Raw genomic sequence first — 17088 nt, forward strand, 5'->3', positions numbered from 1 at the left:
CCTCTCTCCTCTCTCCTCCCTCACCCCTCCTCCTTCTCCATCTCCAGGTGTTGCAGTACCCTATCACTGCCTCCCACCCTCTCACCCTCTCTCCTCCCTCACCCCTCCTCCTTCTCCATCTCCAGGTGTTGCAGTACCCTATCACTGCCTCCCTCCCTCCTCCCCTCTCCCTGCCTCCCACCCTCTCTCCTCTCTCCTCCCTCACCCCTCCTCCTTCTCCATCTCCAGGTGTTGCAGTACCCTATCACTGCCTCCCTCCCCTCTCTCCTCTCTCCTCCCTCACCCCTCCTCCTTCTCCATCTCCAGGTGTTGCAGTACCCTATCACTGCCTCCCTCCCTCTCTCCTCTCTCCTCCCTCACCCCTCCTCCTTCTCCATCTCCAGGTGTTGCAGTACCCTATCACTGCCTCCCTCCCTCTCTCCTCTCTCCTCCCTCACCCCTCCTCCTTCTCCATCTCCAGGTGTTGCAGTACCCTATCACTGCCTCCCCCCTCTCTCCTCTCTCCTCCCTCACCCCTCCTCCTTCTCCATCTCCAGGTGTTGCAGTACCCTATCACTGCCTCCCTCCCTCACCCCTCCTCCTTCTCCATCTCCAGGTGTTGCAGTACCCTCTCCCTGCCTCCCTCCCTCCCTCACCCCTCCTCCTTCTCCATCTCCAGGTGTTGCAGTACCCTCTCCCTGCCTCCCTCCCTCTCTCCTCTCTCCTCCCTCACCCCTCCTCCTTCTCCATCTCCAGGTGTTGCAGTACCCTATCACTGCGGTCATCGAGGTGAAGGATCAGCTCATTGATTGGGCGTCTCGCGCCGGCGTCCAATGGCTGAGCACGGTGATCCCCACGCACCACGTCAACGCGTTCATCTTCTTCTTCATCATCAGTAATCTGACTGTTGACCTGTTTGCCTTCTTCATCCCACTCCTCGTATTCTACCTCTCCTTCATCTCCATGGTGATCTGCACGCTACGCATCTTCCAGAACAGCAAGGTACAGATCAGCTAACATTACACTCTCCTTTCCTCTCCTCCTCTCTTCTCTCTCTCTCCTCTCCTCTCTTCTCCATAAAACTAACATTACCCTCTCCTCTCTCTCTCCTCTCCTCTCTCTCTCCTCTCCTCTCTTCTCCTTAACTAACATTACCCTCTCCTCTCATTAAAACTAACATTACCCTCTCCTCTCCTCTCCTCTCCTCTCCTCTCCTCTCCTCTCCTCTCCTCTCCTCTCTTCTCCTTAACTAACATTACCCTCTCCTCCTCCTCTCCTCTCCTCTCCTCTCTTCTCCTTAACTAACATTACCCTCTCCTCTCATTAAAACTAACATTACCCTCTCCTCTCCTCTCCTCTCCTCTCTTCTCCTTAACTAACATTATCCTCTCCTCTCCTCTCCTCTCTTCTCCTTAACTAACATTACCCTCTCCTCTCCTCTCTTCTCCTCTCCTCTCCTCTCCTCTCCTCTCCTCTCCTCTCTCATTAAAACTAAAATAATTTCCTCTCTCTCTCTCCTCTCCTCTCTCCTCTCCTCTCCTCTCCTCTCCTCTCCTCTCCTCTCCTCTCTTCTCCTTAACTAACATTATCCTCTCCTCTCCTCTCTTCTCCTCTCCTCTCCTCTCCTCTCCTCTCCTCTCCTCTCCTCTCCTCTCCTCTCCTCTCCTCTCCTCTCCTCTCCTCTCCTCTCCTCTCCTCTCCTCTCCTTAACTAACATTACCTCTCCTCTCCTCTCTTCTCCTTAACTAACATTACCCTCTCCTCTCATTAAAACTAACATTACCCTCTCCTCTCTCTCTCTCTCCTCTCCCCTCTTTTCCTTTCCTCTCCTCTCCTCTCCTCTCTTCTCCATAAAACTAACATTACCCTCTCCTCTCCTCTCTCTCTCCTCTCCTCTCTTCTCCTTAACTAACATTACCCTCTCCTCTCATTAAAACTAACATTACCCTCTCCTCTCCTCTCCTCTCTTCTCCTTAACTAACATTACCCTCTCCTCCTCCTCTCCTCTCCTCTCCTCTCTTCTCCTTAACTAACATTACCCTCTCCTCTCATTAAAACTAACATTACCCTCTCCTCTCCTCTCTTCTCCTTAACTAACATTACCCTCTCCTCTCCTCTCTTCTCCGTAACTAACATTACCCTCTCCTCTCCTCTCTTCTCCTTAACTAACATTACCCTCTCCTCTCCTCTCCTCTCCTCTCTTCTCCTTAACTAACATTACCCTCTCCTCTCATTAAAACTAACATTACCCTCTCCTCTCTCTCTCCTCTCCTCTCTTCTCCTTAACTAACATTACCCTCTCCTCTCATTAAAACTAACATTACCCTCTCCCTCTCCTCTCCTCTCTTCTCCTTAACTAACATTACCCTCTCTCTCCTCTCCTCTCCTCTCCTCTCCTCTCCTCTCCTCTCCTCTCCTCTCCTCTCCTCTCTCCTCTCTCTCCTCTCCTCTCCTCTCCTCTCCTCTCCTCTCCTCTCCTTAACTAACATTACCCTCTCCTCTCCTCTCTCTTCTCCTTAACTAACATTACCCTCTCCTCTCCTCTCTCTCCTCTCTCTCTCTCCTCTCCTCTCCTCTCCTCTCCTCTCCTCTCCTCTCCTCTCCTCTCCTCTCCTCTCTCCTCTCCTCTCCTCTCCTCTCCTTAACTAACATTACCCTCTCCTTTCCTCTTCTCTTATCTTCTTCTTTGTCTTCCTCCTCCTCCTCCTCCTCCTCTCCAGGCGTGGGAGAACTTCAGTGCCCTAACAACCCTGCTGACCAGGTTTGAGCCTGGCCTGGACGTGGAGCAAGCAGAGTCTAACTTCGGCTGGAACAATCTAGAACCCTACCTCTACTTCCTGATATCGGTGTTGTTCATCGTCTTCTCCTTCCCCGTCGCTGATAAAGGTGTGTGTGTGTAGTGTGTGTGTGTGTGTGTCTATAAGAGGCTAACCAGTGTGTCTGTGCTATAGGATGGATCCCCTGCTCGGAGCTGTCCACGGTAGCCATCTTGTTCACGGTGGTCAGCTACAAGAGCCTGAGTCCCTCGGGCGCCACCTACGCCAAACGGGCGCTTATCACTGAGGTCAGACACAGGCCAAACGGCACCCTAATCCCTATATAGTGCACCACTTTAGACCAGAGCCCTATGGCACCATATTCCTTATATAGTGCACTACTTTCGACCGGAGACCATATATATTATAACACATATTACTGCTGGTCCTATGTCTGGTTCTGTCTGTAGGTGGCAACGTCTTTGTGTTCCCTGACCAGTCTCCTGCCCCAGAGTGCTGTTCTGCTGAGGATGCTGAGCCACACCTTCACTACCCTGCCACTAGGGGACTCAGTGGTGATGAAGATCAGTCTGCCCTGCCTGCTCGACCTCTACCTCTACTTCCTGTTCTTCAGGTCAGTACCTCTACTTCCTGTTCTACAGGTCAGTACCTCTACCTCTACTGCCTGTTCTTCAGGTCAGTACCTCTACCTCTACTTCCTGTTCTTCAGGTCAGTACCTCTACTTCCTGTTCTTCAGGTCAGTACCTCTACTTCCTGTTCTTCAGGTCAGTACCTCTACCTCTACTTCCTGTTCTTCAGGTCAGTACCTCTACTTCCTGTTCTTCAGGTCAGTACCTCTACCTCTACTTCCTGTTCTTCAGGTCAGTATCTCTACTTCCTGTTCTTCAGGTCAGTACCTCTACCTCTACTTCCTGTTCTTCAGGTCAGTATCTCTACCTCTACTTCCTGTTCTTCAGGTCAGTACCTCTACTTCCTGTTCTTCAGGTCAGTACCTCTACCTCTACTTCCTGTTCTTCAGGTCAGTATTTCTACTTCCTGTTCTTCAGGTCAGTACCTCTACCTCTACTTCCTGTTCTTCAGGTCAGTATCTCTACCTCTACTTCCTGTTCTTCAGGTCAGTACCTCTACTTCCTGTTCTTCAGGTCAGTACCTCTACCTCTACTTCCTGTTCTTCAGGTCAGTATCTCTACCTCTACTTCCTGTTCTTCAGGTCAGTACCTCTACCTCTACTTCCTGTTCTTCAGGTCAGTACCTCTACTTCCTGTTCTTCAGGTCAGTACCTCTACCTCTACTTCCTGTTCTTCAGGTCAGTACCTCTACCTCTACTTCCTGTTCTTCAGGTCAGTACCTCTACTTCCTGTTCTACAGGTCAATACCTCTACTACCTGTTCTTCAGGTCAGTACCTCTCTCTACTTCCTGTTCTACAGGTCAGTACCTCTACCTCTACTTCCTGTTCTTCAGGTGAGCACTATGAAATATGGCGTTAGTTAGCCTAGCGGCTGGACTCTTGGTCCATCAACCAAAAGGTAGCTGGATCGAATCCCTGAGCTGACAAGTTGAAAAATCTGTTGATGTGCCCGTGAGCAAGGCATCCCTACCTGCTCCTGGAAGTCTCTCCTGAATGTCTGCTAAGTGGAAAATCTGTTGATGTGCCCTTGAGCAAGGCATCCCTACCCGCTCCTGGAAGTCTCTCCTGAATGTCTGCTAAGTGGAAAATGGATACATTTTCACATCTGATGTGTGTTCGACAAGGGCAAGGTTTGTGAACGTTCACATGTTCCCATGTGAGCTTTCTACTCCATATAGGAAGAGTAGCGAAGTCATTTTCCGTTAGAATGTTGTCGCTGAAAAGCCTAAGTCATCCAGGCCAAAATATGCTGTTTGTGGCTTCACCATAACATGTTGGTTTCTCCTCTCCTCACCACCCATCTCCCCCTCTCTCTCTCCCCCTCTCTCCTCCCTCTCCTCTCCTCACAACCAATCCCTCCTCTCCTATCCTCTCCTCTCTCTCTCCTCCCTCTCCTCTCCTCACCACCCCTACTCCCCCCTTTCCTCCTCTCCTCTCCTCTCCTCTCCCCTTCCCGCCTCTCTCCTCTCCTCACCTCCCCTACTTTCCCCCCTTCCCCCTTCTCTCCTCCCTCTCCTCACCACCCCTACACCCCCTCTCTCCTCCCTCTCCTCTCCTCACCACCCCTTCACCCCTCTCTCCTCACCACCCCTACTCCCCCCTTCACCCCTCTCCTCACCACCCCTACACTCCCCTCTCTCCTCCCTCTCCTCTCCTCTTCTCACCACCCCTTCACCCCTCTCTCCTCACCTCCCCTTCACCCCTCTCTCCTCACCTCCCCTACACCCCCTCTCCTCCCCCAGTATGGCTAGGCAGCGTGGTTTCCGTGGGACCTACTGTTTCCTGGTCCCCTACTTGGTCTGCTTCCTGTGGTGTGAGTTCTCTGTGGTGCTGCTCCAAAACTCTTCCCCCGTGGGGCTCATCCGGACCTGCGTTGGCTACTTCCTGTTCCTGTTTGCCTTGCCCGTGCTGGCCGTGGGGCTGGCCGCCATGGTCCTCATCCAGCTGGTCAAATGGTTCCTGGAGCTGGAGCTCACCAAGGTGATGATTGGTCGGCAGTTTTAAAGAGACATGCACGCAGTACATACAGTTTAAAAACACGATGGGGATTGTTTCTGTTGTGTTCCCATGGCGATACCATAACTTTATTGTTGTGTTCCCATGGCGATACCATAACTTTATTGTTGTGTTCCCATGGCGATACCATAACTTATTGCTGTGTTCCCATGGCGATACCATAACTTTATTGTTGTGTTCCCATGGCGATACCATAACTTATTGCTGTGTTCCCATGGCGATACCATAACTTTATTGTTGTGTTCCCATGGCGATACCATAACTTATTGTTGTGTTCCCATGGCGATACCATAACTTATTGTTGTGTTCCCATGGCGATACCATAACTTTATTGTCCATTTGCATTTGTTTCATTTAGTGAGGTCAGTTTACAAAATACACAAATCAACACACTATAATACCACAATGTCACTATAATACCACTATGATACCACTATGATACCACTATAATACCACTATAATACCACTATAATGCCACTATAATGCCCCTATAATACCACTATAATACCACTATAATACCACTAATATCATTATAATACCACTATAATACCACTATAATGTCACTATGTCACTATAATGTCACTACAATATCACTATAATACCACTATAATACGACTGTCACTATAATACTACTGTAATGCCACTATGCCACTATAATGCCACTATAATGTCACTATAATACCACTATAATGTCACTATAATATGTATGTTGTTATGGTCTAATGTTGTTATGGTCTAATGGTCTAATGCTGTTATGATCTAATGTTGTTACGATCTAATGTTGTTATGATCTAATTGTCTAATGTTGTTATGGTCTAATGGTCTAATGTTGTTATGATCTAATGGTCTAATGTTGTTATGGTCTAATGTTGTTATGGTCCAATGTTGTTATGGTCTAATGTTGTTATGGTCTAATGGTCTAATGTTGTTATGATCTAATGTTGTTATGATCTAATGTTGTTATGATCTAATGGTCTAATGCTGTTATGGTCTAATGGTCTAATGTTGTTATGGTCTAATGTTGTTATGGTCTAATGGTCTAATGTTGTTATCGTAGAATGTATGCACACATGACTGTAAGTCGCTTTGGATAAAAGCGTCTGCTAAATGGCATATATTATTATTTATTATTTATTATATTATAATGCCACTATAATGCCCCTATAATACCACTATAATACCACTATAATGCCACTATAATGCCCAAATAATACCACTATAATGCCACTATGTCACTATAATACCTATATAATGGCACTATAATACCACTATAATGCCCCTATAATGCCCCTATAATACCACTATAATATCACTATAATGCCACTATGTCACTATGTCACTAAAATGCCACTATGTCACTACAATATCACTATAATGCCACTATGTCACTATAATGTCACTATAATGCCACTATGTCACTATAATGTCACTAAAATACCATTATGTCACTATAATGTCACTATAATGCCACTATGTCACTATAATGCCACTATGTCACTATAATACCACTATAATACCACTGTCACTATAATACCACTGTCACTATAATACTACTATAATGCCACTATAATGTCACTATGTCACTATAATACCACTATAATGTCCACATTGCGTTGGGTCAATAAAGTTTTGTTCTATAATTATCAAATGATTGTGACGCTGGCTGTGTGTGCGGTGCCAGTATAATACCACTATAATGCCCCTATGATACCACTATAATGCCCCTATAATGCCCCTATAATGCCCCTATAATGCCCCTATGATACCACTATAATGCCCCTATAATGCCCCTATAATGCCCCTATAATGCCCCTATAATACCACTATAATGCCCCTATAATGCCCCTATAATGCCCCTATAATGCCCCTATAATGCCCCTATAATACCACTATAATGCCCCTATAATACCACTATAATGCAAGTATAATACCACTATAATGCCCCTATAATACCACTATAATACCACTATAATGCCCCTATAATACCACTATAATACCACTATAATACCACTATAATGCCCCTATAATGCCCCTATAATACCACTATAATACCACTATAATACCACTATAATGCCCCTATAATACCACTATAATACCACTATAATGCCCCTATAATACCACTATAATGCCCCTATAATACCACTATAATACCACTATAATACCACTATAATGCCCCTATAATACCACTATAATGCCCCTATAATGCCTCTATGATACCACTATAATACCACTATAATACCACTATAATACCACTATAATGCCCCTATAATACCACTATAATGCCCCTATAATGCCTCTATGATACCACTATAATACCACTATAATACCACTATAATACTACTAAAATACCACTATAATGCCACTATAATACCACTATAATACCACTAAAATACCACTATAATACCACTAAAATACCACTATAATGCCACTATAATACCACTAAAATACCACTATAATGCCACTATAATACCACTATAGCACCACTATAATACCACTATAATACCACTATAATGTCCACATTGCGTTGGGTCAATAAAGTTTTTTGTTCTGTCAGATGATTGTGACGCTGGCCGTGTGTGCGGTGCCGGTGACACTGAGGCTGTGGACGCGCTTCAGCCTGTCTCTCATGGACGTGTTCCACTCCATGTCGCAACGCGGCGCCGTCAAGCTCATCCTGTGCTGCGTCACCATGGTGATGCTGTTCTTCTGGATGTACGTGTACCACTCTGAGGGACTGCAGGTAAAGAGGAAGAAGGGGGGAGGGGTTAATTCTATGAATATTCCAAAGGGGGAGGTGCCTTATGAATCCCTTAGGGTTTTCACTTTTCTCTTGTCTTTTTTTAAAACCCCTCATCACATTGTTTTGTATTTCCTTGTGTGCAAATAAATAATACAGTCATTTAAAAATACATTAAAAGTTTTGGGGAGGAAAGCAAGACATAAAGTGAGCTCTAAAAGTATTGGGACAGTGACACATTTTAGATTTTTCTGACTCTGTACTCCAGCACTTCAGATTTGAAATACGCTAATATTATTTCAAGGTTAAAGGTCAGACTGGAATAAGGAATAAAAAGTGTAGTATTTGGTCCCATATTGCTAGAACCTGTGACTCTACAAACGTGTTGGATACATTTGCTGTTTGTTTATAGTTGTGTTTCAGATGATTTAGTGCCCAATAGAAATGAATGGGGAATAATGTATTGTGTCGTTTTGGTGTCACTTTTATTGCACATGAGAATAGAACATGTTTCCAAACACGTCTAGATGAATGTGGACGCTTCCATGATCTCAGATAATCCTGAATAAAATCCTGAATAATGATGAGAGAGAAAGTTACAGACACACAAATACCCTACCCCCCAAAACATGCTAACCTCTCACCATTACTGGAGAGGTTAGCATTTTAGGGGGGGGGGGGGGGGTTAGGATATTTGTGTAACCATGGTAGCATCAACATTATTCACAAATCATTTAGGACTCTCCGTAACCATGGCAGCATCAACATTATTCGTACACTGTACTTGGCTTTGTACTGGATGGGATGGTAACTGGGGCTGTACTTGGCTTTGTACTGGATGGTAACTGGGGCTGTACTTGGTTTTGTACTGGATGGTAACTGGGGCTGTACTTGGCTTTGTACTGGATGGGATGGTAACTGGGGCTGTACTTGGCTTTGTACTGGATGGGATGGTAACTGGGGCTGTACTTGGCTTTGTACTGGATGGTAACTGGGGCTGTACTTGGCTTTGTACTGGATGGGACCGTAACTGGGGCTGTACTTGGCTTTGTACTGGATGGTAACTGGGGCTGTACTTGGCTTTGTACTGGATGGGATGGTAACTGGGGCTGTACTTGGCTTTGTACTGGATGGTAACTGGGGCTGTACTTGGCTTTGTACTGGATGGGACCGTAACTGGGGCTGTACTTGGCTTTGTACTGGATGGTAACTGGGGCTGTACTTGGCTTTGTACTGGATGGTAACTGGGGCTGTACTTGGCTTTGTACTGGATGGGGTGGTAACTGGGGCTGTACTTGGCTTTGTACTGGATGGGATGGTAACTGGGGCTGTACTTGGCTTTGTACTGGATGGTAACTGGGGCTGTACTTGGCTTTGTACTGGATGGTAACTGGGGCTGTACTTGGCTTTGTACTGGATGGTAACTGGGGCTGTACTTGGCTTTGTACTGGATGGTAACTGGGGCTGTACTTGGCTTTGTACTGGATGGGATGGTAACTGGGGCTGTACTTGGCTTTGTACTGGATGGGACCGTAACTGGGGCTGTACTTGGCTTTGTACTGGGTGGGACCGTAACTGGGGCTGTACTTGGCTTTGTACTGGATGGGACCGTAACTGGGGCTGTACTTGGCTTTGTACTGGATGGGACCGTAACTGGGGATGTACTTGGCTTTGTACTGGATGGGACCGTAACTGGGGCTGTACTTGGCTTTGTACTGGATGGTAACTGGGGCTGTACTTGGCTTTGTACTGAATGGGACCCTAACTGGGGCTGTACTTGGCTTTGTACTGGATGGTAACTGGGGCTGTACTTGGCTTTGTACTGAATGGGATGGTAACTGGGGCTGTACTTGGCTTTGTACTGGATGGTAACTGGGGCTGTACTTGGCTTTGTACTGGATGGGACCGTAACTGGGGCTGTACTTGGCTTTGTACTGGATGGGACCGTAACTGGGGCTGTACTTGGCTTTGTACTGAATGGGACCCTAACTGGGGCTGTACTTGGCTTTGTACTGGATGGTAACTGGGGCTGTACTTGGCTTTGTACTGGATGGGATGGTAACTGAGGCTGTACTTGGCTTTGTACTGGATGGTAACTGGGGCTGTACTTGGCTTTGTACTGGATGGGATGGTAACTGAGGCTGTACTTGGCTTTGTACTGGATGGTAACTGGGGCTGTACTTGGCTTTGTACTGGATGGGATGGTAACTGGGGCTGTACTTGGCTTTGTACTGGATGGGATGGTAACTGGGGCTGTACTTGGCTTTGTACTGGATGGGATGGTAACTGGGGCTGTACTTGGCTTTGTACTGGATGGGATGGTAACTGGGGCTGTACTTGGCTTTGTACTGGATGGGATGGTAACTGGGGCTGTACTTGGCTTTGTACTGGATGGTAACTGGGGCTGTACTTGGCTTTGTACTGGATGGGACCGTAACTGGGGCTGTACTTGGCTTTGTACTGGATGGTAACTGGGGCTGTACTTGGCTTTGTACTGGATGGGACCCTAACTGGGGCTGTACTTGGCTTTGTACTGGATGGTAACTGGGGCTGTACTTGGCTTTGTACTGGATGGTAACTGGGGCTGTACTTGGCTTTGTACTGGATGGTAACTGGGGCTGTACTTGGCTTTGTACTGGATGGGATGGTAACTGGGGCTGTACTTGGTTTTGTACTGGATGGGATGGTAACTGAGGCTGTACTTGGCTTTGTACTGGATGGGATGGTAACTGGGTCTGTACTTGGCTTTGTACTGGATGGGATGTTAACTGGGGCTGTACTTGGCCCTGTACTGGATGGTAACTGGGGCTGTACTTGGCTTTGTACTGGATGGTAACTGGGGCTGTACTTGGCTTTGTACTGGATGGTAACTGGGGCTGTACTTGGCTTTGTAGTGGATGGGATGGTAACTGGGGCTGTACTTGGCTTTGTACTGGATGGTAACTGGGGCTGTACTTGGCTTTGTAGTGGATGGGATGGTAACTGGGGCTGTACTTGGCTTTGTACTGGATGGTAACTGGGGCTGTACTTGGCTTTGTAGTGGATGGGATGGTAACTGGGGCTGTACTTGGCTTTGTAGTGGATGGGATGGTAACTGGGGCTGTACTTGGCTTTGTACTGGATGGTAACTGGGGCTGTACTTGGCTTTGTACTGGATGGTAACTGGGGCTGTACTTGGCTTTGTACTGGATGGGATGGTAACTGGGGCTGTACTTGGCTTTGTACTGGATGGGATGGTAACTGGGGCTGTACTTGGCTTTGTACTGGATGGTAACTGGGGCTGTACTTGGCTTTGTACTGGATGGTAACTGGGGCTGTACTTGGCTTTGTACTGGATGGGATGGTAACTGGGGCTGTACTTGGCTTTGTACTGGATGGTAACTGGGGCTGTACTTGGCTTTGTACTGGATGGTAACTGGGGCTGTACTTGGCTTTGTACTGGATGGGATGGTAACTGGGGCTGTACTTGGCTTTGTACTGGATGGGATGGTAACTGGGGCTGTACTTGGCTTTGTACTGGATGGTAACTGGGGCTGTACTTGGCTTTGTACTGGATGGTAACTGGGGCTGTACTTGGCTTTGTACTGGATGGGATGGTAACTGGGGCTGTACTTGGCTTTGTACTGGATGGTAACTGGGGCTGTACTTGGCTTTGTACTGGATGGGATGGTAACTGGGGCTGTACTTGGCTTTGTACTGGATGGTAACTGGGGCTGTACTTGGCTTTGTACTGGATGGGATGGTAACTGGGGCTGTACTTGGCTTTGTACTGGATGGTAACTGGGGCTGTACTTGGCTTTGTACTGGATGGGATGGTAACAGGGGCTGTACTTGGCTTTGTACTGGATGGGATGGTAACTGGGGCTGTACTTGGCTTTGTACTGGATGGTAACTGGGGCTGTACTTGGCTTTGTACTGGATGGTAACTGGGGCTGTACTTGGCTTTGTACTGGATGGGATGGTAACTGAGGCTGTACTTGGCTTTGTACTGGATGGTAACTGGGGCTGTACTTGGCTTTGTACTGGATGGGATGGTAACTGGGGCTGTACTTGGCTTTGTACTGGATGGGATGGTAACTGGGGCTGTACTTGGCTTTGTACTGGATGGGATGGTAACTGGGGCTGTACTTGGCTTTGTACTGGATGGGATGGTAACTGGAGCTGTACTTGGCTTTGTACTGGATGGGATGGTAACTGGGGCTGTACTTGGCTTTGTACTGGATGGGATGGTAACTGAGGCTGTACTTGGCTTTGTACTGGATGGGATGGTAACTGGGGCTGTACTTGGCTTTGTACTGGATGGGATGGTAACTGGGGCTGTACTTGGCTTTGTACTGGATGGTAACTGGGGCTGTACTTGGCTTTGTGCTGGATGGTAACTGGGGCTGTACTTGGCTTTGTACTGGATGGGATGGTAACTGGGGCTGTACTTGGCTTTGTACTGGATGGGATGGTAACTGGGGCTGTACTTGGCTTTGTACTGGATGGTAACTGGGGCTGTACTTGGCTTTGTACTGGATGGTAACTGGGGCTGTACTTGGCTTTGTACTGGATGGGATGGTAACTGGGGCTGTACTTGGCTTTGTACTGGATGGGATGGTAACTGGGGCTGTACTTGGCTTTGTACTGGATGGTAACTGGGGCTGTACTTGGCTTTGTACTGGATGGTAACTGGGGCTGTACTTGGCTTTGTACTGGATGGGATGGTAACTGGGGCTGTACTTGGCTTTGTACTGGATGGGATGGTAACTGGGGCTGTACTTGGCTTTGTACTGGATGGGATGGTAACTGGGGCTGTACTTGGCTTTGTACTGGATGGTAACTGGGGCTGTACTTGGCTTTGTACTGGATGGTAACTGGGGCTGTACTTGGCTTTGTACTGGATGGTAACTGGGGCTGTACTTGGCTTTGTACTGGATGGGATGGTAACTGGGGCTGTACTTGGCTTTGTACTGGATGGGATGGTAACTGGGGCTGTACTTGGCTTTGTACTGGATGGTAACTGGGGCTGTACTTGGCTTTGTACTGGATGGGATGGTAACTGGGGCTGTACTTGGCTTTGTACTGGATGGTAACTGAGGCTGACTTGGCTTTGTACTGGATGGTAACTGGGGCTGTACTTGGCTTTGTACTGGATGGTAACTGGGGCTGTACTTGGCTTTGTACTGGATGGGATGGTAACTGGGGCTGTACTTGGCTTTGTACTGGATGGTAACTGGGGCTGTACTTGGCTTTGTACTGGATGGTAACTGGGGCTGTACTTGGCTTTGTACTGGATGGGATGGTAACTGGGGCTGTACTTGGCTTTGTACTGGATGGTAACTGGGGCTGTACTTGGCTTTGTACTGGATGGTAACTGGGGCTGTACTTGGCTTTGTACTGGATGGGATGGTAACTGGGGCTGTACTTGGCTTTGTACTGGATGGTAACTGGGGCTGTACTTGGCTTTGTACTGGATGGTAACTGGGGCTGTACTTGGCTTTGTACTGGATGGTAACTGGGGCTGTACTTGGCTTTGTACTGGATGGTAACTGGGGCTGTACTTGGCTTTGTACTGGATGGTAACTGGGGCTGTACTTGGCTTTGTACTGGATGGTAACTGGGGCTGTACTTGGCTTTGTACTGGATGGTAACTGGGGCTGTACTTGGCTTTGTACTGGATGGTAACTGGGGCTGTACTTGGCTTTGTACTGGATGGGATGGTAACTGGGGCTGTACTTGGCTTTGTACTGGATGGTAACTGGGGCTGTACTTGGCTTTGTACTGGATGGTAACTGGGGCTGTACTTGGCTTTGTACTGGATGGGATGGTAACTGGGGCTGTACTTGGCTTTGTACTGGATGGGATGGTAACTGGGGCTGTACTTGGCTTTGTACTGGATGGTAACTGGGGCTGTACTTGGCTTTGTACTGGATGGGACCGTAACTGGGGCTGTACTTGGCTTTGTACTGGATGGTAACTGGGGCTGTACTTGGCTTTGTACTGGATGGGATGGTAACTGGGGCTGTACTTGGCTTTGTACTGGATGGTAACTGGGGCTGTACTTGGCTTTGTACTGGATGGGACCGTAACTGGGGCTGTACTTGGCTTTGTACTGGATGGTAACTGGGGCTGTACTTGGCTTTGTACTGGATGGTAACTGGGGCTGTACTTGGCTTTGTACTGGATGGGGTGGTAACTGGGGCTGTACTTGGCTTTGTACTGGATGGGATGGTAACTGGGGCTGTACTTGGCTTTGTACTGGATGGTAACTGGGGCTGTACTTGGCTTTGTACTGGATGGTAACTGGGGCTGTACTTGGCTTTGTACTGGATGGTAACTGGGGCTGTACTTGGCTTTGTACTGGATGGTAACTGGGGCTGTACTTGGCTTTGTACTGGATGGGATGGTAACTGGGGCTGTACTTGGCTTTGTACTGGATGGGACCGTAACTGGGGCTGTACTTGGCTTTGTACTGGATGGGACCGTAACTGGGGCTGTACTTGGCTTTGTACTGGATGGGACCGTAACTGGGGCTGTACTTGGCTTTGTACTGGATGGGACCGTAACTGGGGCTGTACTTGGCTTTGTACTGGATGGGACCGTAACTGGGGATGTACTTGGCTTTGTACTGGATGGGACCGTAACTGGGGCTGTACTTGGCTTTGTACTGGATGGTAACTGGGGCTGTACTTGGCTTTGTACTGAATGGGACCCTAACTGGGGCTGTACTTGGCTTTGTACTGGATGGTAACTGGGGCTGTACTTGGCTTTGTACTGAATGGGATGGTAACTGGGGCTGTACTTGGCTTTGTACTGGATGGTAACTGGGGCTGTACTTGGCTTTGTACTGGATGGGACCGTAACTGGGGCTGTACTTGGCTTTGTACTGGATGGGACCGTAACTGGGGCTGTACTTGGCTTTGTACTGAATGGGACCCTAACTGGGGCTGTACTTGGCTTTGTACTGGATGGTAACTGGGGCTGTACTTGGCTTTGTACTGGATGGGATGGTAACTGAGGCTGTACTTGGCTTTGTACTGGATGGTAACTGGGGCTGTACTTGGCTTTGTACTGGATGGGATGGTAACTGAGGCTGTACTTGGCTTTGTACTGGATGGTAACTGGGGCTGTACTTGGCTTTGTACTGGATGGGATGGTAACTGGGGCTGTACTTGGCTTTGTACTGGATGGGATGGTAACTGGGGCTGTACTTGGCTTTGTACTGGATGGGATGGTAACTGGGGCTGTACTTGGCTTTGTACTGGATGGGATGGTAACTGGGGCTGTACTTGGCTTTGTACTGGATGGTAACTGGGGCTGTACTTGGCTTTGTACTGGATGGGACCGTAACTGGGGCTGTACTTGGCTTTGTACTGGATGGTAACTGGGGCTGTACTTGGCTTTGTACTGGATGGGACCCTAACTGGGGCTGTACTTGGCTTTGTACTGGATGGTAACTGGGGCTGTACTTGGCTTTGTACTGGATGGTAACTGGGGCTGTACTTGGCTTTGTACTGGATGGTAACTGGGGCTGTACTTGGCTTTGTACTGGATGGGATGGTAACTGGGGCTGTACTTGGTTTTGTACTGGATGGGATGGTAACTGAGGCTGTACTTGGCTTTGTACTGGATGGGATGGTAACTGGGTCTGTACTTGGCTTTGTACTGGATGGGATGTTAACTGGGGCTGTACTTGGCCCTGTACTGGATGGTAACTGGGGCTGTACTTGGCTTTGTACTGGATGGTAACTGGGGCTGTACTTGGCTTTGTACTGGATGGTAACTGGGGCTGTACTTGGCTTTGTAGTGGATGGGATGGTAACTGGGGCTGTACTTGGCTTTGTACTGGATGGTAACTGGGGCTGTACTTGGCTTTGTAGTGGATGGGATGGTAACTGGGGCTGTACTTGGCTTTGTACTGGATGGTAACTGGGGCTGTACTTGGCTTTGTAGTGGATGGGATGGTAACTGGGGCTGTACTTGGCTTTGTAGTGGATGGGATGGTAACTGGGGCTGTACTTGGCTTTGTACTGGATGGTAACTGGGGCTGTACTTGGCTTTGTACTGGATGGTAACTGGGGCTGTACTTGGCTTTGTACTGGATGGGATGGTAACTGGGGCTGTACTTGGCTTTGTACTGGATGGGATGGTAACTGGGGCTGTACTTGGCTTTGTACTGGATGGTAACTGGGGCTGTACTTGGCTTTGTACTGGATGGTAACTGGGGCTGTACTTGGCTTTGTACTGGATGGGATGGTAACTGGGGCTGTACTTGGCTTTGTACTGGATGGTAACTGGGGCTGTACTTGGCTTTGTACTGGATGGTAACTGGGGCTGTACTTGGCTTTGTACTGGATGGGATGGTAACTGGGGCTGTACTTGGCTTTGTACTGGATGGGATGGTAACTGGGGCTGTACTTGGCTTTGTACTGGATGGTAACTGGGGCTGTACTTGGCTTTGTACTGGATGGTAACTGGGGCTGTACTTGGCTTTGTACTGGATGGGATGGTAACTGGGGCTGTACTTGGCTTTGTACTGGATGGTAACTGGGGCTGTACTTGGCTTTGTACTGGATGGGATGGTAACTGGGGCTGTACTTGGCTTTGTACTGGATGGTAACTGGGGCTGTACTTGGCTTTGTACTGGATGGGATGGTAACTGGGGCTGTACTTGGCTTTGTACTGGATGGTAACTGAGGCTGTACTTGGCTTTGTACTGGATGGGATGGTAACAGGGGCTGTACTTGGCTTTGTACTGGATGGGATGGTAACTGGGGCTGTACTTGGCTTTGTACTGGATGGTAACTGGGGCTGTACTTGGCTTTGTACTGGATGGTAACTGGGGCTGTACTTGGCTTTGTACTGGATGGGATGGTAACTGAGGCTGTACTTGGCTTTGTACTGGATGGTAACTGGGGCTGTACTTGGCTTTGTACTGGATGGGATGGTAACTGGGGCTGTACTTGG

At 48.1% G+C, this 17088-nt stretch overlaps 1 protein-coding gene across 3 annotated transcripts in view; it reads left to right on the top strand.

Moving 5' to 3' along the window:
- The window catches only part of LOC124024500 (wolframin-like), a 40668-nt gene that overhangs the window by 15681 nt on the left and 7899 nt on the right, over positions 1-17088 (top strand). For 2 of the 3 annotated variants that reach the window (XM_046338417.1, XM_046338418.1), the window contains exons 8-13: positions 736-981; positions 2700-2865; positions 2931-3043; positions 3206-3369; positions 5129-5366; positions 7957-8142. In XM_046338417.1, the coding sequence (XP_046194373.1) occupies positions 736-981; positions 2700-2865; positions 2931-3043; positions 3206-3369; positions 5129-5366; positions 7957-8142 (1113 nt within the window). The remainder of the gene's footprint in view (positions 1-735; positions 982-2699; positions 2866-2930; positions 3044-3205; positions 3370-5128; positions 5367-7956; positions 8143-17088) is intronic. The other variant, XM_046338419.1, reaches the window with a different exon arrangement.

This window comes from Oncorhynchus gorbuscha, unplaced genomic scaffold (assembly GCF_021184085.1).
Source record: "Oncorhynchus gorbuscha isolate QuinsamMale2020 ecotype Even-year unplaced genomic scaffold, OgorEven_v1.0 Un_scaffold_1886, whole genome shotgun sequence".
In the NCBI taxonomy this organism is placed as follows: Eukaryota; Metazoa; Chordata; class Actinopteri; order Salmoniformes; family Salmonidae; genus Oncorhynchus; species Oncorhynchus gorbuscha.